Source organism: Eucyclogobius newberryi, unplaced genomic scaffold (assembly GCF_026437365.1).
Source record: "Eucyclogobius newberryi isolate DKJ021-1_F unplaced genomic scaffold, fEucNew1.0.hap1 SCAF_21, whole genome shotgun sequence".
In the NCBI taxonomy this organism is placed as follows: domain Eukaryota; kingdom Metazoa; phylum Chordata; class Actinopteri; order Gobiiformes; family Gobiidae; genus Eucyclogobius; species Eucyclogobius newberryi.
The window spans coordinates 528,750-551,395 of record NW_027315846.1 but is presented as its reverse complement, the minus strand read 5'-3'; the positions used below and the strand labels follow the sequence as shown (position 1 = coordinate 551,395).

General features: G+C 45.2%; 1 protein-coding gene across 2 annotated transcripts in view; it reads right to left on the bottom strand.

Moving 5' to 3' along the window:
- Positions 1-22,646, bottom strand: part of brf1a (BRF1 general transcription factor IIIB subunit a) — a 60,430-nt gene that overhangs the window by 34,489 nt on the left and 3,295 nt on the right. The window contains exons 2-6 of one of the 2 annotated variants that reach the window (XM_072457069.1): positions 22,052-22,281; positions 19,788-19,865; positions 19,380-19,553; positions 18,913-18,944; positions 5,658-5,730 (exon numbers count right to left, since the gene is read on the bottom strand). In XM_072457069.1, coding sequence (XP_072313170.1) covers positions 5,658-5,730; positions 18,913-18,944; positions 19,380-19,553; positions 19,788-19,865; positions 22,052-22,226 — 532 coding nt within the window. In that variant the 5' untranslated portion in view covers positions 22,227-22,281. Of the gene's footprint in view, positions 1-5,657; positions 5,731-18,912; positions 18,945-19,310; positions 19,342-19,379; positions 19,554-19,787; positions 19,866-22,051; positions 22,282-22,646 lie in introns of those variants that run through there. The other variant, XM_072457070.1, reaches the window with a different exon arrangement.

The window sequence follows — 22,646 nt, the reverse complement described above, 5'->3', positions numbered from 1 at the left end:
ACAGATACCCGAGCTCATATTCTACTCCTGAACTGACGGGACGGGCGAGCAGGGGGGACAGATACCGAGCTCATATTCTACTCCTGAACTGATGGGACGGGCGAGCAGGGGGACAGATACCCGAGCTCATATTCTACTCCTGAACTGACGGGACGGGCGAGCAGGGGGGACAGATACCCGAGCTCCTATTCGGGACGGGGGGGAAACGGAGGTGAAACTGTAAAACTGTAAAAGCCTTTAATGAAATGTAGCAACCTAAAGCTCCAGCCGCACCAAAGCACTTCCGTTTATACGCGTCAGATTCGCTCGTACTTTTACCGTAGTAGAAGTACTGCGTTTGTAGAAGTACTGCGTTTGCTCAAGTACAGATACAACGATGTAAAGTATAGTTCTGATTATGGGTGAAACTATTGCCTTTGCTTTGTTTTTGCGACTATAAACGCTGCATAAACGCTCCAGCAGCTCCAAAAACCATAATAAATACTTTAGTACTGCAGATAGTACACATTCTTGCTCTCAAATGTAGAGAAAGTACAAAGTATCCGCTGTAAAACGTACTTAAGTGCAGATACATGAATACTTTTACTTTTGTAGCTCGTCCACTGCACGACCATCGAATGTGCCTCGTTCAACTTATAAAATACTTATACTTAAAAAATACTTCCATTTAATGATTGTGCCTAAAAGTATTTAAACTAGAGTGAAATATAAACGAATACTTTAAAGGACACGTATTCTGCATCATCGTACACTTTAAAGGACACGTATTCTGCATCATCGTACACTTTAAAGGACACGTATTCTGCATCATCATACACGTCTTGTCCTTTGGCGTGAACCACACACTTGATTCTCTCTCAGGATTCGTGTTGGCGCTCCATCTACAGGCAGCAGAGGGTATTACAGAGGGGTAATAAACCAAAGTTAGCCCCGATATGCTAACGTGAGCGCGCGGTTGTAACCAAGGCGATTCGAGGAAGACGTGTTTTAATTAATTTAGTAAAAACATCACGAGAACTGCTAAAAATGACCAACGTTCTAATGTATTATGTTTTATTCCATTTTGTCTTAAAGTTTGGGCATTGTAAAAATTCCTTTATTTATTCTTAATCGGTAAATTATTTGAGAAAATTATTTTAGCTTTTATTTAAAACACTCCTTTCTATAATAGAATAGTTTTTTATTAACAATTAAAATGTATTTATAACATTTTGCTATTTATAATGAGACATTTTACTCATTATTTTAACACATTTCTAATTTATTTATTTTAATTCTAGCGAAAATCACTCGAATTTTTGTCTTTTTAATCTTCTGTTAATTTAGAACAGATATAGCATTAATATATCAAAGCATACTAAAGATTTAAATGTTTGTCAATTAATGATATTTTAACTGCAAAAATCACCCAAATATACGAGTTTGTCCTGCTCCGTCCATCATTTATAGCAATAAGACATAATACTTTGTGATTTAAACACAGAAATGTCATTAATGTATCGAGTCGAGCTACATTTTCACACAACGTTTATGTTTTAGCACATTTTATGGACACTTTTAAATGTTTTTAAAATGGAATTGCTTTGGTGTGGGGGCGGAGCTTAAAGACACTCGAGTCCACTGATCAGCCCGGATATTAGAAAGCATTATTACATCATTATTTTTATGTATTTAAGCTTATTTTATTTAAGACTAACATTATTTTTGGAAGCGTGTAGAGCCGTGGCGTCACATTGGGGTTGTTTTTGTCCCATAAACATGATTTGGGTTGTTTTTGTCCCATAAAGACATTATGATTTGTTGCTATAGTTGAAACAGCTGGACTTTTACTGTAGTGATCAAATGAAGAGTAGTATTTTTGTTCTTGTTGTTTGCACTTGGAGGACGGCCTCAAACAAACGTGTCTTTGGTATAAATATATTTGTGTGAAACGGCTTGATGCTGTTCAGAAATGTACAAGATGCTTATCCAACATAAAGATATTATGTCATGAGTCGAGCGTGTGACTCTTTCTAACGTGCTGAGGACGCTCGATGTGGGACGGTCGCCTTTGCAGTGAACGAGTCGCATCGTTTTCAGTGGTTAAAAGAGGGAAGAGTCAGACATAATTCATTCATTAAAACATTCAAACTTGATCACTTTGCTGATGAGTTAAAACTGAAGCAAATTTAATGCATTTTATTCAATTTCATTCCTTATTTTTGAATTGATTTCATTGTATTTTTGTTTTCATTTAATTTAATTTGTATTATTTATTATCTTAATTATTTTTCAATGTATTTATTTTATTTCATGTTTTTTAGATGTTTTATCTATTCTTTATTTATTTTTTTTATTAAATTTGTATTATTTTTCTTTTTATTTCATTATTTAATTTCTTATTCCTTTTTAAATACCCATTTAAAGTATTTATCATGTTTATTTTACATTTATATTTACTAGTAACATGTAAAAGAACATGTTTAGTGCATTTAACACCTTTATTTTGCTGTAATGGTTTAAACTGTGGAAAAGGTGTAATTGTGTTTACGTCTCATGTCCACACTGTCCTACAGGGGGCGCTGTTCAGGGCTCACGCCGCTACAGGCGTCCGACCGTCCAGCAGGTGAAAAACAGCGACAGGTCATTAACTGGACACGACGAACAGAATGAAGCAGAAGAGACGTTTAAACGCAGAATATGAACAAAACCGTTAGCCACAGAGTCGCTAGCGTTAGCCACTTAGCTTAGCTCGAGTCGCCGTCACAGAGTAAAAGATGAATGATCCAGCCAGTTTGTTGTTAAATGTGAGATCTGTGACTTGTGTGGGGATTATTTTACCAATATTTTATCACAGATCTAGTTTTTGTGACTTTTTTTTCACGCAAACGCGAGAGTCACGTGACCCGCGTCGCGGAGAACGTCGCGAGCTCAGTGTCCGAATGGATCCGTGATCGAGTCGCTGTAAAGTGCAGGACTGCAGCATGAAGGAGGGGTCGAGGGCGGACGTTCGGACGCGGCCAGTGTGTTCTCAAAGGCGTGTCGCACACTGATGACATCACAGAGGGATTCAGCGCCACTTCCTGTTATTTTAAACTCGTATTCTTGTGTCTTCACATACTGCAACTTAACGGAAGTAAAAGTGTGATCAATATTTACCACAGGATGTGGCGAGGAGCAGATGAATGACAAATGTGATGAAATAAAAGTTTGAGCCTTTACCTATGGCATCAGTATGTGGGCGGAGCCTTTATGGCATCAGTATGTGGGCGGAGCCTTTATGGCATCAGTATGTGGGCGGAGCCTTTATGGCATCTGTATGTGGGCGGAGCCTTTATGGCATCAGTATGTGGGCGGAGCCTTTATGGCATCAGTATGTGGGCGGAGCCTTTACCTATGGCATCAGTATGTGGGCGGAGCCTTTACCTATGGCATCAGTATGTGGGCGGAGCCTTTACCTATGGCATCGGTATGTGGGCGGAGCCTTTACCTATGGCATCGGTATGTGGGCGGAGCCTTTACCTATGGCATCGGTATGTGGGCGGAGCCTTTACCTATGGCATCGGTATGTGGGCGGAGCCTTTACCTATGGCATCGGTAAGTGGGCGGAGCCTTTACCTATGGCATCGGTATGTGGGCGGAGCCTTTACCTATGGCATCGGTATGTGGGCGGAGCCTTTACCTATGGCATCAGTATGTGGGCGGAGCCTTTACCTATGGCATCAGTATGTGGGCGGAGCCTTTACCTATGGCATCAGTATGTGGGCGGAGCCTTTACCTATGGCATCGGTATGTGGGCGGAGCCTTTACCTATGGCATCGGTATGTGGGCGGAGCCTTTACCTATGGCATCGGTATGTGGGCGGAGCCTTTACCTATGGCATCGGTAAGTGGGCGGAGCCTTTACCTATGGCATCGGTATGTGGGCGGAGCCTTTACCTATGGCATCGGTATGTGGGCGGAGCCTTTACCTATGGCATCGGTATGTGGGCGGAGCCTTTACCTATGGCATCAGTATGTGGGCGGAGCCTTTACCTATGGCATCAGTATGTGGGCGGAGCCTTTATGGCATCAGTATGTGGGCGGAGCCTTTACCTATGGCATCTGTATGTGGGCGGAGCCTTTATGGCATCAGTATGTGGGCGGAGCCTTTACCTATGGCATCGGTATGTGGGCGGAGCCTTTATGGCATCGGTATGTGGGCGGAGCCTTTATGGCATCAGTATGTGGGCGGAGCCTTTACCTATGGCATCAGTATGTGGGCGGAGCCTTTACCTATGGCATCAGTATGTGGGCGGAGCCTTTACCTATGGCATCGGTATGTGGGCGGAGCCTTTACCTATGGCATCAGTATGTGGGCGGAGCCTTTACCTATGGCATCAGTATGTGGGCGGAGCCTTTACCTATGGCATCTGTATGTGGGCGGAGCCTTTACCTATGGCATCGGTATGTGGGCGGAGCCTTTATGGCATCGGTATGTGGGCGGAGCCTTTACCTATGACATCAGTATGTGGGCGGAGCCTTTACCTATGGCATCAGTATGTGGGCGGAGCCTTTACCTATGGCATCAGTATGTGGGCGGAGCCTTTACCTATGGCATCAGTATGTGGGCGGAGCCTTTACCTATGGCATCAGTAAGTGGGCGGAGCCTTTACCTATGGGATCAGTAAGTGGGCGGAGCCTTTACCTATGGGATCAGTAAGTGGGCGGAGCCTTTACCTATGGCATCGGTATGTGGGCGGAGCCTTTACCTATGGCATCGGTATGTGGGCGGAGCCTTTACCTATGGCATCAGTATGTGGGCGGAGCCTTTATGGCATCAGTATGTGGGCAGAGCCTTTACCTATGGCATCTGTATGTGGGCGGAGCCTTTATGGCATCAGTATGTGGGCGGAGCCTTTATGGCATCAGTATGTGGGCGGAGCCTTTACCTATGGCATCAGTATGTGGGCGGAGCCTTTATGGCATCAGTATGTGGGCGGAGCCTTTACCTATGGCATCAGTATGTGGGCGGAGCCTTTACCTATGGCATCAGTATGTGGGCGGAGCCTTTACCTATGGGATCAGTAAGTGGGCGGAGCCTTTACCTATGGGATCAGTAAGTGGGCGGAGCCTTTACCTATGGGATCAGTAAGTGGGCGGAGCCTTTACCTATGGCATCGGTATGTGGGCGGAGCCTTTACCTATGGCATCGGTATGTGGGCGGAGCCTTTACCTATGGCATCAGTATGTGGGCGGAGCCTTTATGGCATCAGTATGTGGGCGGAGCCTTTACCTATGGCATCAGTATGTGGGCGGAGCCTTTACCTATGGCATCAGTATGTGGGCGGAGCCTTTACCTATGGCATCAGTATGTGGGCGGAGCCTTTACCTATGGCATCGGTATGTGGGCGGAGCCTTTATGGCATCAGTATGTGGGCGGAGCCTTTACCTATGGCATCAGTATGTGGGCGGAGCCTTTATGGCATCAGTATGTGGGCGGAGCCTTTACCTATGGCATCGGTATGTGGGCGGAGCCTTTACCTATGGCATCGGTATGTGGGCGGAGCCTTTACCTATGGCATCGGTATGTGGGCGGAGCCTTTACCTATGGCATCAGTATGTGGGCGGAGCCTTTATGGCATCAGTATGTGGGCGGAGCCTTTACCTATGGCATCAGTATGTGGGCGGAGCCTTTACCTATGGCTGGAGCGTTGATGCAGAGTTCTCTGGCCAGAACCAAGAAGGTTTTCCCGAGGACGTAAACGTTCACCTGAAACAGAAGTACAAGTATTTCACACACGTTTACACCGTAACGCAAGAAGTACAAGTATTACAGTAGAAAAAGTTTCAGTTGTAGTCAAGTATTACACATATATTATATATTTACACCTTCATATACCTTCTTATTACTGACCTAATAAAACCAAATAAAGTACTTTCTACTTTTCAGTCTGCTTTAAAATGAAGTGCAGTATAAAGTACAGATACTTGCGCTCTAAAGATAAAAGTATCCACTGTAAGAACTACTCGAGTACAGATACTTAAAGTCCACGTGACACATTAAACTGCACTTTTCAGTAAAACAAAGGAAATGTGATTATATTTAAGATTTGACCAAATATTTTACCAGTTTTTATCCATTTCAGACGTTTTAGTGACGTTTATTATGTCACTTCCTGGTTTGACGCGTCCAGTAAATATGACATAAGCAGAGACACAACTGTTACTTAGCAACCAGACTGTAAACAAGAGCATTTAAATTGTATAATATTTCTGATTTGACAAATAATTACACCTGACGACGCCTTTATTTTGTTAAATGACTGTTTAAACTTTATAAAAAGGTGTAAATCGCAAAGTTTCTCTGCATTTTTGATGGAACGTCGCTTTTTGGTGACATCACAGAGGGATCCGGCCTAAACTGCGGCTCTACTTCCTGTTATTTTCTCATTTTAATTGTCAAATTGTCAAAGTATTTTTACTTTAGTACTTTCTTACTTTCCACCGCTGCATTTACGAACGTGAAGTCGACACGGCGTTTTCCCGTCAGGCATCGAGACATAAACGTGCTACAAAAGCTCGTTACGCAACCGTAATATGTTTGATTAAAAGCTGCAGCGCCGGGATTATCCTCTGCCGGGAGGAGAGACTGTGCCGGGGAGAGAGACTCTGCCGGGGGGAGAAAGACTCTGCCGGGGGGAGAGAGACTCTGCCGGGGGGAGAGAGACTCTGCCGGGGGGAGAGAGACTCTGCCGGGGGGAGAGAGACTCTGCCGGGGGGAGAGAGACTCTGCCGGGGAGAGAGAGACTCTGCCGGGGGGAGAGAGACTCTGCCGGGGGGAGAGAGACTCTGCCGGGGGGAGAGAGACTCTGCCGGGGGGAGAGACTCTGCCGGGGGGAGGAGACTCTGCCGGGGGGAGAGACTCTGCCGGGGGGAGGAGACTCTGCCGGGGGGGAGGAGACTCTGCCGGGGGGAGAGACTTCTTTGCCGGGGGGAGAGACTCTGCCGGGGGGAGAGACTCTGCCGGGGGGAGAGACTCTGCCGGGGGGAGAGACTCTGCCGGGGAGAGAGACTCTGCCGGGGAGAGAGACTCTGCCGGGGGGGAGGAGACTCTGCCGGGGGGGAGAGACTTTGCCGGGAGGAGGAGACTCTGCCGGGGGGAGGAGACTCTGCCGGGGGGAGGAGACTCTGCCGGGGGGAGAGACTCTGCCGGGGGGAGGAGACTCTGCCGGGGGGAGGAGACTCTGCCGGGGATTTTGCGGAAGAATTTTGGGAGACTTTGGGGGGATTTTGCAGATGCCTTTGGAGACAGAGCAAAGGCAGCATTAGGGGAATTTGGGGGGGACATTGGGGGGAAGACTTTGGGGGGGACATTGGGGGACAGAGCGTGCCCGGCGTGTGCCCGCAGATGTCCTCTTTGTGTCCGAGCAGCGACAGAAGGAGACAAACAGACAAACAAAACACTGACTCCGGGACAATGGGCTCAAGCTGGAGGCACTGGCTTTAACGCCGGGGGCCGGGGGGAGGGGCCCGGGGCGACCTCTGACCCCTCCTGACCTCCGCTTTCACTGTGCTCTCCCCGTAAAGCTCCACAGGTGGCGCAGGCCGCTCAGACACACTTTTACTGTGGGAAGCACAATCAGCCACATTTTCACACGAATGACGCAAAATGTTCTTTTCTCTTTAAGAAACGAGTCAAAACGTCTGAAAAACACAAATATCTGGAGTTTAAAGCTGCGATTGACGACTATTTTAGGACAAACTATTATTTATATTGAACATTGAGACTTTTTAAATGCATTTTTCACAGATAAAGATGGAAATATGGCGAGAATATTCAGATTCAAGTGTTTCATGGATGAAAATCAGAAATAATTTATTGTTTTTTTGATATTTTGATTTTAAAAAATCCCGCCGTCTTGTTTTTGTTCTAAAAAGTCTTCTCGTATTGTTGTCATTTTGTCTCTTCGGTCGATGGAGCGATGATCAAAATAAATAGGACTAAAGCAGGACTAAAGCAGGACTAAACCAGGACCATTACGTCTCTAAAACCATTATCCATATTTAAACAGAACTTTGAAACCTGATCGCTCGTGTCAGTCGGAGCTAGACCAGGTTTTGAGGAGCAGAGTCTGAGGGCCCCTGAGTCTGAGGGTCCCAGAGTCTGAGGGTCCCAGAGTCTGAGGGTCCCTGAGGGCCTCAGACCGACACTTAAGTCCTAAACTGTCCAGGTCAAAGGTCAGCGCTGAAGTCCTTTGATCAGAGGAGCAGAGTCTGGTTCAGGTCCTGGTTTTGGTGCAGACGGAGACAGAGGAACGACAGGCGAGCGACAGGTGAACGACAGGTGTTTCCAGGACAAGAACATCTATGAATCAGATACTTTTAACCAGCTCGTTAACATAGTAGATAACGCTTGAATAGTTCAGATATAGAATTAGTCATAGAAGTTACTTATTCGACAACAATCGTTGTGACTTTGTGACTTTTCAGTTATAATAAAGAACTAAACACTCAAACGGAACAAAGTCATTCTGTTCAAGTTTGAATGATTCATATAAATAACATTTTAAACCATCTGCTGATCAGAGGCTGGGATTACATCATTGAAGAGGCGGGGCTTATCAATGAAGAGGCGGGGCTTATCAATGAAGAGGCGGGGCTTATCAATGAAGAGGCGGGGCTTAGCAGTTCTGAACAGGAACCATTTTCAAGCCGTTTGAGGTCAATAAAGTATTTTACGATTGACCAAATGTGAAGTTATGACAAACGTGTGAACGAGAACGAGGAGAATCTGAACGTCACAGAAGTTTAAGAGCTCAGGGTCTGAACCAGGGCTTTGAGGGGCGGGGTCTTTGAGGGGCGGGGTCTTTGAGGGGCGGACTTTGAGGGGTCTTTGAGGGGCGGGGTCTTTGAGGCGGGGGTGGGGCAGCAGTGGTCGGGCTCTGGGTGTGGTCCTGGTTCACGTCTCACCCACAGCTGCTCGTTTGCTCCAGGATTTGTGCTATTTTTAAACCTACAGTTGTTTGAAACGTGGACACACCCTAGTCGTCCCTCGTCTCTCCCCTCGTCTCTCCCCTCGTCTCTCCCCTCGTCTCTCCCCTCGTCTCTCCCCTCGTCTCTCCCCTCGTCTCTCCCCTCGTCTCTCCCCTCGTCTCTCCCCTCGTCTCCCCCCTCAGGCTCTAAGCGTTATAGTTCAGACATTTCCTCGTCCTCTTGTCGCTCTTGAACAGGTTCAAACACATTTCAGACGATCAGAGGCAAAACTCTGAACTCTTCATTTAATAAAGGAAAAGGAAAATGGTCTCGGTCCCTGGTCTCGGTCCCTGGTCTCGGTCCCTGGTCTCGGTCCCTGGTCTCGGTCCCTGGTCTCGGTCCCTGGTCTCGGTCTCAGTCCCTGTGGTATGCGTCTGTCCCAGTTGGTCAGACTCTGGCCCCGCCCTGGCCCCGCCCCACACGCTTCAGAGGATTTGAGTCTGGAGTTTTAACATTTTAAGAATGCTTCACATGTGATGAGGGCCACGCCAGCCGCACGCCTCACAGCCACTTAGTCCCCGGTTCTAGTCCAGGGTTCTAGTTCCGTTTTCACCTCCACTAAACACTTTAAGTTTATGCTAATGAAGTCATGTGACCAGGTCCACTTCCTGTTGACGTTTTTGGTTCCATAAAAATAAAACAAAACTGCATTTTTTCCACACAAAGGACATTTTTTCAGCTTAATCTAAAAGATCTTTCCCCGACATTCTCCCGAGCAGCACCCCGACTCTGGAACTCCCTCCCACAACCTGTCCGCCACTCTCCTTCACTCACAACATTCAAATCCCGCCTAAAAACATACCTCTTCACCCAAGCCTATGACCTCCCCTACCCCTAGCCTCCTCTACCCCATTGCCTACTCTTCTACCCCCTGTTACATCCCCATCTTTTTCTCTCTACTTCTTCTGTCTTGTTCATGTTATCTGTATATTAATGTGTTCTGTACGTGTTGTCCCCCCTGTCTGTAAATACCCCCCCCCCTTTTTTATATCTGTTCAGCGTCTTTGGGTCACTGAAAAGCGCTGTATAAATAAGTTATTTTTATTTTTATTATTATTATTATTATTAGGCCCGAGCGCCACAAGCTGGCGAGAGGCCTATTAATCTCGTAAGGCCGTGCGCCACTTCCACCCACTTCCAAACACTCACTAACACACTCCTCCACTCACGCACGCCCCGTGCATACTAATTAGTTGTAGGAAAATGGAACATTACTGTTGTAAACGGGCGAAGCCCGTGCAAAAGTGCGCACTAAACGAGCACTTTACATTGGAGCACTCATTTGCGCTAAGTAGCTCACGAATACGTTCCCCATCTCTTGCATGTTCCGTGCATATAAGCATGTAATGCAAAAATGTAACATTATTACTGTATAGAGGGCCAAAAACACAAAGTGGGCGGAGCCCACTCAAAATTATTGAAAGTACCCGTCAGTGACCAGGGAACAATACCATGAGGTAGGAAAGCGCGAGCGCTTTCCGAAAATGTATAGTTTATGATATTTGATAAATGGGAAACATTGTTTTCGCATCGGAATATTATTAGGCCCGAGCCCCAGCAGGGCGGAGGGCCTATTGCTCCTGCAACGCTGCCGAAGGCAGCGTTGCAACTGTCTGACCAAACATGCGGGCACAGCCCGCATGTTTGGTACCCCGTCGCCCCTGGCAAGTACAGTGAACTAGCCCATGCCGAAGGCATGGATCATGCATACTTACTCCTGCTATGACAGAAATAGTCAACAATGAGTGAATGGGCATAGCCCATTCACTCATTGTTGACAACAGTAGCGCGAAGCGCTGCATTCCTCCAAAATCACTCCTGGCATCGTCCCGTACGCTAGAATCCATGCCGCAGGCATGGGCCATGCTTGTATCTGCTCAAATCAATGGAAGTCTATGGGGAGTGGGCGGGGCATCCCGACGGAATAGGGAGTGACGAGCGCGTAAGCGCTCGTAATGATGATTCCACCCCATGGCGGCATCGGGAGAGCTTTCAAACGATGTATAATTTGTTGTTATAGTGGAAACGGCTATATTGTTTTTGCTAAAAATATTAATTTTTTTTTTGTTCTTCATCTGCGCTTTGAGCTCTAATTTGACCCCCTGAACATGCTCAAAAATTCACCAAACTTTGCCCAAAATTCAGAATCGGCGAAAAATTGTTTTTTCTGGGCCATTTTTTTTTTCGTTAAAAAATGGCGCGACAGCGCCACCGACAAAAGTCAAAATACATTGCGCCTATGGGAGACGCCCCGAGGTCAACTTTGTCGTAAAGCTACGAAATTCGGAACACGCATTCCTCTCGTGAGGACAAAAAAAAAAATATTATTGTAGCCACGCCCCCAGACTTACCCTATGCCCGCCATCTTCCTTTGAAAATGAAAACACGCTGTGTTAGCCATTTTGTTCACGTCAAACTTTGACGAACTCCTCCTAGGGCGTTTTGCCCACCGACTTCAAAATCGGTGTACGTCCTCTAGACAAGTGGGGCATCTAAAGTTATCCAAATTTTAAGGATAGCTTTTACGGTCTCTGTGCGACGGAGCCGCAAACGTTTCCCAGAATTCTGACAATTTGGCCTTCAGAGTGGCCTATAAACAATAGAGTTTTTCCAAATGACATGATATTTTGAACAAAATTCTAATTTGCCATCCTGATCATAAAAGTATGAGAGCCAAAGTCATATTTTGTACGGCGTAACCGTAGCGATGACAGAAACATCCCATGTTATCCTTATGGGAAAATCGCTAAATCGCTCAAATCACCACATTTTTACGCTTCACACTTTAACAAACTCCTCCTAGGGCGATTGTCCGATCAAACTCATATTTGGGGAATATCATCTACACAAGCGGGGCATCAAAAATTAGTCATATTTTGATTTTAAGTGGTACGGTCTCTGTGCCGTGGAGCTGCAAATATACTGTCACAAATGGGAAAAACGCCAAATCTTTGAAATGTTCACATTTACGCTTCACACTTTAACAAACTCCTCCATGGGCAATAGTCCGATCAAGCTTTACTTTGGGAAATATCATCTACACAAGCGGGGCATCAAAAGTTATCCATATTTATATTCTAAGTGCTACGGTCTCTGTGCGGCGGAGCAGCACATTTGACTGACACTTGTGTTGATTTGCACTGGATTGGCCATGTCCAATGTGTCCCCGTCTGTCAAGTTCTTTTCTAATTCAACACACAATAAGGGCGCCATCTTTATCAAGTCGAAAGCGCAGAGTCGGAAGGCCGGCGGCCCGCGAGGGCCGTTGGATGCCGCTTGCGGCTTTAATTAGGCCCGAGCCCCAGCAGGGCGGAGGGCCTATTGCTCCCGCAACGCTGCCGAAGGCAGCGTTGCAACTGTCTGACCAAACATGCGGGCGCTGCATTCCTCCAAAAACCCTCCTGGCATCGTCCCGTACGCGAGAATCCATGCCGCAGGCATGGGCCATGCTTGTATCTGCTCAAATCAATGGAAGTCTATGGGGAGTGGGCGGGGCATCCAGACGGAATAGGGAGTGACGAGCGCGTAAGCGCTCGTAATGATGATTCCACCCCATGGCGGCATGGGGAAGGCTTAGAGCTTTCAAACGATGTATAATTTGTTGTTATAGTGGAAACGGCTATATTGTTTTTGCTAAAAATATTATTATTTTTTTTCTTGTTCTTCTTCAGCGCTTTGAACTCTAATTTGACCCCCTGAACATGCTCAAAAACTCACCAAACTTTGCCCAAAATTCAGAATCGGCGAAAAATTTTGTTTTTTCTGGGCAATTTTTTTTTTCGTTAAAAAATGGCGCGACAGCGCCACCGACAAAAGTCAAAATACATTGCGCCTAGGGGAGACGCCCCGAGGTCAACTTTGGCGTAAAGCTACGAAATTCGGGACACGCATTCCTCTCGTGAGGACAAAAAAAAAAAAATCATTGTGGCCACGCCCCCAGACTAACCCTATGGCCGCCATCTTCCTTTGAAAATGAAAACACGCTGTGTTAGCCATTTTGTTCACGTCAAACTTTGACGAACTCCTCCTAGGGCGTTTTGCCCACCGACTTCAAAATCGGCGTACGTCCTCTGGACAAGTGGGGCATCTAAAGTTATTCAATTTTTTGAGATACCTTTTACGGTCTGTGTGCGGCGCAGCCGCAAAGTTGGACAACTTATTTTGGAATATTGCAGATCTAAAAATTGCTCCCATTTGATCAAAAAGAGTCCGATTAGGACCAAATTTGAATCAGTTCTTAAACTTTCTAGTTTGGACCAGTTTATGATGACAAAATTGAAATGGGCGCGATAGCGCCCCCTACAGAGTGACCTTTAAATTAACATTGAAGGTCAAAAATTAGTTTTACCAAAATTGTCTAAACTTTACCCAAAATTCTATTTTGCCGTCCCGATCACAAAAGCCAATCACAAAAATGCCTTATTTTTTACGGCGTAGTCGTAGCGATGACAGAAACCTTCCATGTTATCCCTATGGGAAAACCACCAAATCTCTCAAATTACCACATTTTTATGTTTTACACTTTAACGAAGTCCTCCTAGTGCGTTTTGCCCACCAACCTCAAAATCGGTGTACGTCCTCTAGACAAGTAGTGCATCTAAAGTTATCCAAATTTTAAGGATAACTTTTACGGTCTCTGTGCGACGGAGCCGCAAACGTTTCCCAGAATTCTGACTATTTGGCCTTCAGAGTAGCCTATAAACAATAGAGTTTTTCCAAATGACATGACATTTTGCACTAAATTCTAATTTGCCATCCTGATCATACAAGTATGAGAGCCAAAGTCATATTTTGTACGGCGTAACCGTAGCGTTGACAGAAACATCCCATGTTATCCTTATGGGAAAATCGTAGAATCGCTCAAATCACCACATTTTTACACTTCACACTTTAACAAACTCCTCCTAGGGCGATTGTCCGATCAAGCTCATATTTGGGGAAAATCATCTACACAAGCGGGCCATCAAAACTTACCCATATTTTGATTCTAAGTGCTACGGTCTCTGTGTGGCGGACCCGCAAATATATGTCAGAAATGGGAAAACAGCGAAATCTCTAAAATGACCACATTTTCACGCTTCACACACCAACTCCTCCTAGGCCGATTGCCCGATCAAGCTCATATTTGGGGAAATCATCTACACAAATGGGGCATCAAAAGTTATCCATATTTTGATTTTAAGTGCTACGGTCTCTGTGCCGTGGAGCTGCAAATATACTGTCACAAATGGGAAAAACGCCAAATCCTTGAAATGTTCACATTTATGCTTCACACTTTAATGAACTCCTCTGTGGGCAATAGCTCGATCAAGCTCATATTTGGGAAAAATAATCTACACAAGCGGAGCATCAAAAGTTATCCATATTTTTATTCCAAGTGTCACGGTCTCTGTGCGCTGGAGCTGCATATTTGACCGACATTTGTGTTCATTTGCACTGGTTGTCCACATGTCCAATGTGTCGCTGTCTTAGTTCTTAGATAATTGCGTTAGCGCCATCTCTGTAAAATGCAGAGAGCAGAGTCGGAAGGCCGGCGGCCCGCGAGGGCCGTTGGATGCCGCTTGCGGCTTTAATTTTTCTTGTTCTTCTTCAGCGCTTTGAGCTCTAATTTGACCCCCTGAACATGCTCAAAAACTCACCAAACTTTGCCCAAAATTCAGAATCGGCGAAAAATTTTGTTTTTTCTGGGCCATTTTTTTTTTGGTTAAAAAATGGCGCGACAGCGCCACCAACAATAGTCAAAATACATTGCGCCTATGGGAGACGCCCCGAGGTCAACTTTGTCGTAGAGCTACCAAATTCAGGACACGCATTCCTCTTGTGAGGACAAACAAAAAATATTACTGTGGCCACGCCCCCAGACTTACCCTATGCCCGCCATCTTCCTTTGAAAATGAAAACAAGCTGTGTTAGCCATTTTGTTCACGTCAAACTTTGACGAACTCCTCCTAGGGCGTTTTGCCCACCGACTTCAAAATCGGCGTACGTCCTCTGGACAAGTGGGGCATCTAAAGTTATCCAATTTTTTGAGATACCTTTTACGGTCTGTGTGCGGCGCAGCCGCAAAGTTGGACAACTTATTTTGGAATATTGCAGATCTAAAAATTGCTCCCATTTGATCAAAACCAGTCCGATTAGGACCAAATTTGAATCAGTTGTTAAACTTTCTAGTTTGGACCAGTTTAGGCTGACAAAATTGAAATGGCCGCGATAGCGCCCCCTACAGAGTGACCTTTAAATTAACATTGAAGGTCAAAAATTAGTTTTACCAAAATTGTCTAAACTTTACCCAAAATTCTATTTTGCCGTCCCGATCAAAAAAGCCAATCACAAAAATGCCTAAATTTTTACGGCGTAGTCGTAGCGATGACAGAAACCTCCCATGTTATCCTTATGGGAAAATCGCAAAATCGCTCAAATCACCACATTTTTACGCTTCACACTTTAACAAACTCCTCCTAGGGCGATTGGCCGATCAAGCTCATATTTGGGGAAATCATCTACACAAATGGGGCATCAAAAGTTATCCATATTTTGATTTTAAGTGGTACGGTCTCTGTGCCGTGGAGCTGCAAATATACTGTCACAAATGGGAAAACGCCAAATCCTTGAAATGTTCACATTTACGCTTCACACTTTAACAAACTCCTCCTAGTGCGTTTGGCCCACCGACCTCAAAATCGGTGTACGTCCTCTAGACAAGTGGGGCATCTAAAGTTATTCAAATTTTATGGATAACATTTACGGTCTCTGTGCAGCTGAGCCGCAAACTTTTCGCAGAATTTGGACTATTTGGCCTTCAGAGTGGCCTATAAACAAGAGTTTTTCCAAATGACATGACATTTTGCACACAATTCTCATTTGCCATCCCCAAATTAAAAGTATGGGAGCCAAAGTCATATTTGGTAAAGCGTAGCCGTAGCGATGACAGAAACATCCCATGTTATCCCTATGGGGAAACCGCAAAATCGCTCAAATCACCACATTTTTATGCTTCACACTTTAACAAACTCCTCCTAGGGCGATTGTCCGATCAAACTCATATTTGGGGAAAATCATCTCCACAAGCGCGGCATCAAAAGTTATCCATATTTTTATTCCAAGTGCTACGGTCTCTGTGCGGCGGAGCAGCAAATTTGACTGACACTTGTGTTGATTTGCACTGGATTGGCCATGTCCAATGTGTCGCCGTCTGTCAAGTTCTTTTTTAATTCAACACACAATAAGGGCGCCATCTTTATCAAGTCGAAAGCGCAGAGTCGGAAGGCCGGCGGCCCGCGAGGGCCGTTGGATGCCGCTTGCGGCTTTAATTCTTCTTTCTTTCTTTCTTCTCGGGACCAACCCCCCTATTTTTCACCCAGTGAACATTGACGAAAAGTCACAAACATTTGCACACCTCTAAAAATCGTGCCTCTCTACATTCTGGCTATTTCCCTTTTCTAAAATAAAAAAAATTGGCGCGTCAGCGCCCCAAATGTACCAAAAATGCATTGAGAGATGGGAAATGACCCAAAAAAAATCTGATCGTAGAATCATGAAATTTGGCGCAGAGGTAGATGGTGACAAGAGAAGTAAAAAATATTATTACGGCAACGCCGTCCGCCCAACCAAATGTCGGCCATATTGCTTCAAAAATGGCTAAACATGACTTCGGAGTTTTTCCAAACGTCGTACTTTTACGAACTCCTCCCAGGGCGTTGGCCCTAAAAAGCTGAAATTTGGTGAAAATGCTACTGAGGAGTGGGACATCAAAAGTTATTCAAATTACACTGATACCTGTCAAGGTCTCTGTGCGGCGAAGCCGCAAACTGTAGCAAGAATTTCAGAAATCTCCCAAATTTAACATTTCTGCCGTTTGCGCAGATAAAGTCCGAATTGCGTCGAATTAGAATCAGTTGTTAAACTCTTTGCCCTAAACCTACTTGAAGTGAAATAAATTAATTTGGAGCCACAGCGCCCCCTACAGATGTTATATGGAGGTTAAATATTTAGTTTTGCGAAATTATATGAAATTTGACACACACCTCAATTTTGGCATCCCCATCAAAAAAGTCAATGAGACCCATGTCATAATTGTTATGGCTTTGCCGTAGCGATGACCAAAACCTCCCATGTTATTCCAATGGGGAAATCGCCAGAACATGTTTACACTTTAGACTTTCACAAACTCCTCTTAGGGCGTCAGCCCTATTAACCTGAAATTTGGTGAGACTCATCTTCAGGGGTGGACCATCAAAAGTTATCCACATTTCTATTCAAAAAGTCACGGTCTCTGTGCGGCAAAGCACACTTTGCCAAGAATTCAAAATAAAATTGCTTTTTGATAGTAAAACAAAGGTGATGTGACAGCGTCACAGATTCAGCAGTAGGCGTAATAAAAGGACAATTGGGGCGCATTAGCGCCCCCTCCTCTTGCGGCGTGGCGGCGGCGTGGCGAGGGCCGATCATTGCCGCTTGCGGCTTCAATTATTATTATTATTAATCTTAAATGTCAAATTTAAAAATAATACAACCTTAAAGTGCCTGAGACAGGTTTCTACAATGTTCTAATGTGTACTTTATTTGGTGTATTTGTACCTGTTGTACATGTAAATTACAGTTTTACAGGTATCACACCAGGGACACTCATACAGGAAGTGACATCACACCAGGGACACTCATACAGGAAGTGACATCACACTGGGGACGCTCATACAGGAAGTGACATCACACTGGGGACGCTCATACAGGAAGTGACATCACACCGGGGACGCCCATACAGGAAGTGACATCACACCGGGGACGCTCATACAGGAAGTGACATCACACCAGGGACAGTCATTCCAGTCAAAGTTTATGTAGAATTTACACAAACAACTTTTTTGACTCTTTAAACACGAATTCAACAAAAATAAAGTCGCTCTCATATATTTTTATTTGTTTATTTAAAGTTTAAATAATGGTGACGTGAGACGAGTTTTGGCCCAGTGTTTGCTGGGTAATTTCCTACTGAGATGTCATCGATTACAAACAGGAAGTGAAATTATAAACCTAAAAAATGTGGTATTCTGGGATACTTTTTTAAAATAATCTTAAATATATTTATCTTCACTGTGCTTTAGTTCAGAGTTGTTCGACCTGCAGGGGGCGCTTTAAGCCTTTGAATACCAGTTTGAATCTTCAGGTGAAAATAACGTGTTAAAGTCGTAGCACGTTATATAAACTCAGTGTTCAGTTCAATAAAACCTTTGTTAAAACACATTATAATGTTCTCAGTACAGTGATCCTCGCTATAACGCGGTTCACTTTTCACACTCTCGCTGCTTCACGGATTTGCATCATGCATTGTGTTCTGCATTCTGATTGGCTTAACAGTCTCTCCGCGTCTTCTCTACCCGTGTGTCAATAACGTTACACCGTTAATGACACACATAATGTCGACAAAACGTTCTGCACCGACAAAGGTGTTCGTCCAAATGAAAACTCCACTTTAGGTTTGGTTCATTTATTTAGCCACGTTCACGTTAGCAACACAAGACGTCTCCCTCGGTCCCACCCAGACACGTAATACAGGTAAACAGAACAGTATCACCCCCTAGCTGTCAGGCATGAGAAGTGAAACTTAGAAACGAACAAAAGGCACTTGCGTCGGGCCCAAAAGGCAGAGGAAGATGAAACTATCGCAGAAAATGTTTATACAGTACTTTTATTTGTTAAACAAATGCTTGGGCCTGTAAAAAGGTTTTGTTCCTTGCTTTCAAATGTTTTATGGAGTATTTCATTGAATAATAACTGTAAAAAAATAAAGGTTTCTACTTCACGGATTTCGCCTATCGCGGGTTCTTTTTGGGGCGTAACCCCCGCGATAAACGAGGGTTCACTGTATGGGACATAAAGACTTAAGTGATGATGTTAGTGGTAGAAGAGGGCGTGGCCTCACCTGCAGCAGGTCACTGAGGTCCAGCAGCATGTCTGAGGTCAGACTCAAGGAGCAATAAAGAAGTAATAAAGTCAATCATGAAGTAATAGTACATTAGAAATAAGCTCCAACTTTGTCCATGTTTAAGTTCAAGATCAAAGATAATGATCGTTAGAGCTGCAGCTGACGAGTGTTTGACAGTCGATTGTTCCTATGGAGATGACCCTTTATTATCCTTTATTATCCTTTATTATCCTTTATTAACACATTTAAATCAAATAAAGCAGTAAATCTGTGACAGAAGCTTCTGGACAAATAGTGTTCTTGAGGAAAATCAGAAAGTTTTTGACATTTTGATTTAATAAAAATAATAATTCAATAATACTAGTACTGGGGCATTAAAGGGTCATAAAAGATACGTGGCGTCCCCTCGGTCCTGCACACCATGTAGATGCATTAAAGGGTCATTAAAGGGTCATAAAGGATACGTGGCGTCCCCTCGGTCCTGCACACCATGTAGAGGCAGGCGGCGACCACGTGCAGGTTCCTACGGCCGCGGGTCAGACCTTTGCTCAGCGCCATTCGGTAGAAGTTACACGCTGTGTCCAGACAGTGTTGGTTCATCTGCAGCTGCTGACCAAGAGTCATGATCTCTGCTCGCGCTGCAACAGAGAAGAAGAGTCATGATCTCTGCCCGCGCTGCAACAGAGAAGAGTCATGATCTCTGCCCGCGCTGCAACAGAGAAGAAGAGTCATGATCTCTGCCCGCGCTGCAACAGAGAAGAAGAAGAACAGAGAAGAAGAACAGTCATCATCTGAGCTGAAACAAAGAAGAAGAACGAGTAACAGTCCAGTCTCCATGTCACTGAGTGCGGCGCCCTCTGGTGGTGCCTCACCTTTCTGCAGCGTCCGAGCTCTGGACTCTCGACCCAGAGAAATGTGAGAATCTCCAAACGTGGGATTTTTGGATCCACCTGAAAAACACCAGGACGTGAGTGAGAAAAGCACAGATGCCCTTCCACTAAAGCAGCAGCACCAGAGCCTCAGGAGCAGTTTAACCACAGTTTAATACAGAGTGTTGCAATTATGAGATTCAAAAGTAAGATTGTGTGAAGTGTAAACAACATCTGGGACTGAAATATGACCAACTATTATTATTATTATTATTATTATTATTATTATTATTATTATTATTATTATTATTATTATTATTATTATTATTATTATTATTATTATTATTATTATTATGCCCGAGCGCCACAAGCTGGCGAGAGGCCTATTAATCTCGTAAGGCCGTGCGAAGCACGGCTGCGAAAGTGTGCACGTAGTGCGCACGAAATCGAGCGCGAAGCGCTCGCCCACTTCCAAACACTCACTAACGTACTCCTCCACTCATGCACGCCCCGTGCATACTAATTAGTTGTAGGAAAATGGAACATTACCGTTGTAAACGGGCGACGCCCGTGCAAAAGTTCGCACTAAACGAGCACTTTACATTGGGATAACGACAGCTTCGCGGTCGTCATCCCCATATAAAGCACTCATTTGCGCTAAGTAGCTCACGAATACGTTCCCCATCTCTTGCATGTTCCGTGCATATAAGCATGTTATGCAAAAATTCAACATTATAACTGTATAGAGGGCCAAAAACACAAAGTGGGCGGAGCCCACTCAAAATTAACGAAAGTACCCTTCAGTGACCAGGGACCCACACCATGAGGTAGGAAAGCGCGAGCGCTTTCTGAAAATGTATAGTTTATGATATTTGGAAAATGGGAAACATTGTTTTCGCATCGGAATATTATTCTTTCTTCTTTCTTCTTCTCGGGACCAACCCCCCTATTTTTCACCCAGTGAACATTGAGGAAAAGTCACAAACATTTGCACACCTCTAAAAATCGTGCCTCTCTACATTCTGGCTATTTCCCTTTTCTAAAATAAAAAAATTGGCGCGTCAGCGCCCCCAAATGTACCAAAAATGCATTGAGAGATGGGAAATGACCCAAAAAAAATCTGATCGTAGAATCATGAAATTTGGCGCAGAGGTAGATGGTGACAAGAGAAGTAAAAAATATTATTACGGCAACGCCGTCCGCCCAACCAAATGTCGGCCATATTGCTTCAAAAATGGCTAAACATGACTTCGGAGTTTTTCCAAACGTCGTACTTTTACGAACTCCTCCCAGGGCGTTGGCCCTAAAAAGCTGAAATTTGGTGAAAATGCTACTGAGGAGTGGGACATCAAAAGTTATTCAAATTACATTGATACCTGTCAAGGTCTCTGTGCGGCGAAGCCGCAAACTGTAGCAAGAATTTCAGAAATCTCCCAAATTTAACATTTCTGCCGTTTGCGCAGATAAAGTCCGAATTGCGTCGAATTAGAATAAGTTGTTAAACTCTTTGCCCTAAACCTACTTGAAGTGAAATAAATTAATTTGGCGCCACAGCGCCCCCTACAGATTTTATATGGAGGTTAAATGTTTAGTTTTGCGAAATTATATGAAATTTGACACACAACTCAATTTTGGCCCCATCAAAAAAGTCAATGAGACCCATGTCATAATTGTTATGGCTTTGCCGTAACGATGACCAAAACCTCCCATGTTATTCCAATGGGGAAATCGCCAGAACATGTTTACACTTTAGACTTTCACAAACTCCTCTTAGGGCGTCAGCCCTATTAACCTGAAATTTGGTGAGACTCATCTTCAGGACCATCAAAAGTTATCCACATTTTTATTCAAAGAGTCACGGTGTCTGTGCGGCAAAGCCGCACATTTTGCCAAGAATTCAAAATAAAATAGCTTTTTGATGTAAAACAAAGGGGAGAAGATGTGACAGCGTCACAGATTCAGCAGTAGGCGTAATAAAAGGACAATTGGGACGCGTTAGCGCCCCCTCCTCTTGCGGCGTGGCGGCGAGGGCCGATCATTGCGGCTATTATCATCATCATCATCATCATCATCATCATCATCATCATCATCATCATCATCATCATCATTATTATTAAATATATTAGATATTTCTTAAACTTTGAGATTTGAAACAGAGGATTCTCCTGTGAGGTTGTGGCTCCTGAGGTTGTGGCTCCTGAGGTTGTGGCTCCTGAGGTTGTGGCTCCATCTAGAGTTCATTCTGTGGCCCTGCAGGCGATTCTGACCTTGTGACGAGACGAACTGTCCCACGGCGAGCGAGCCTCCTCCTCCGCCCTCCACGAACTCCACCTCGGACACGATGAGCCCGTCCTCCAGCACCGAGCCGCAGCCCATGCACACGGAGACGCCGCGGGCGTGGTCCACGTCCACCTCCGACGAGCCGCACTGACGGCACGCCATCGTTCAAGAGGGCGGAGCGAGGACGAGGTGCGGGAGAGTCCTGCAGCCACTGCGCCTGGACAACCAGCACGGGCAGAACCTGTCAGAGCCCCGTCAGAGCCCCGTCAGAGCCCCGACAGAGCCCGACAGAGCCCTGTCAGAGCCCTGTCAGAGCCCGACAGAGCCCTGTCAGAGCCCTGTCAGAGCCCGACAGAGCCCTGTCAGAGCCCCGACAGAGCCCCGACAGAGCCCCGACAGAGCCCCGACAGAGCCCCGTCAGAGCCCCGTCAGAGCCCCGTCAGAGCCCTGTCAGAGCCCTGTCAGAGCCCCGACAGAGCCCGACAGAGCCCGACAGAGCCCTGTCAGAGCCCCGTCAGAGCCCGTCAGAGCCAGTCAGAGCCCGATAGAGCCCTGTCAGAGCCCTGTCAGAGCCCTGTCAGA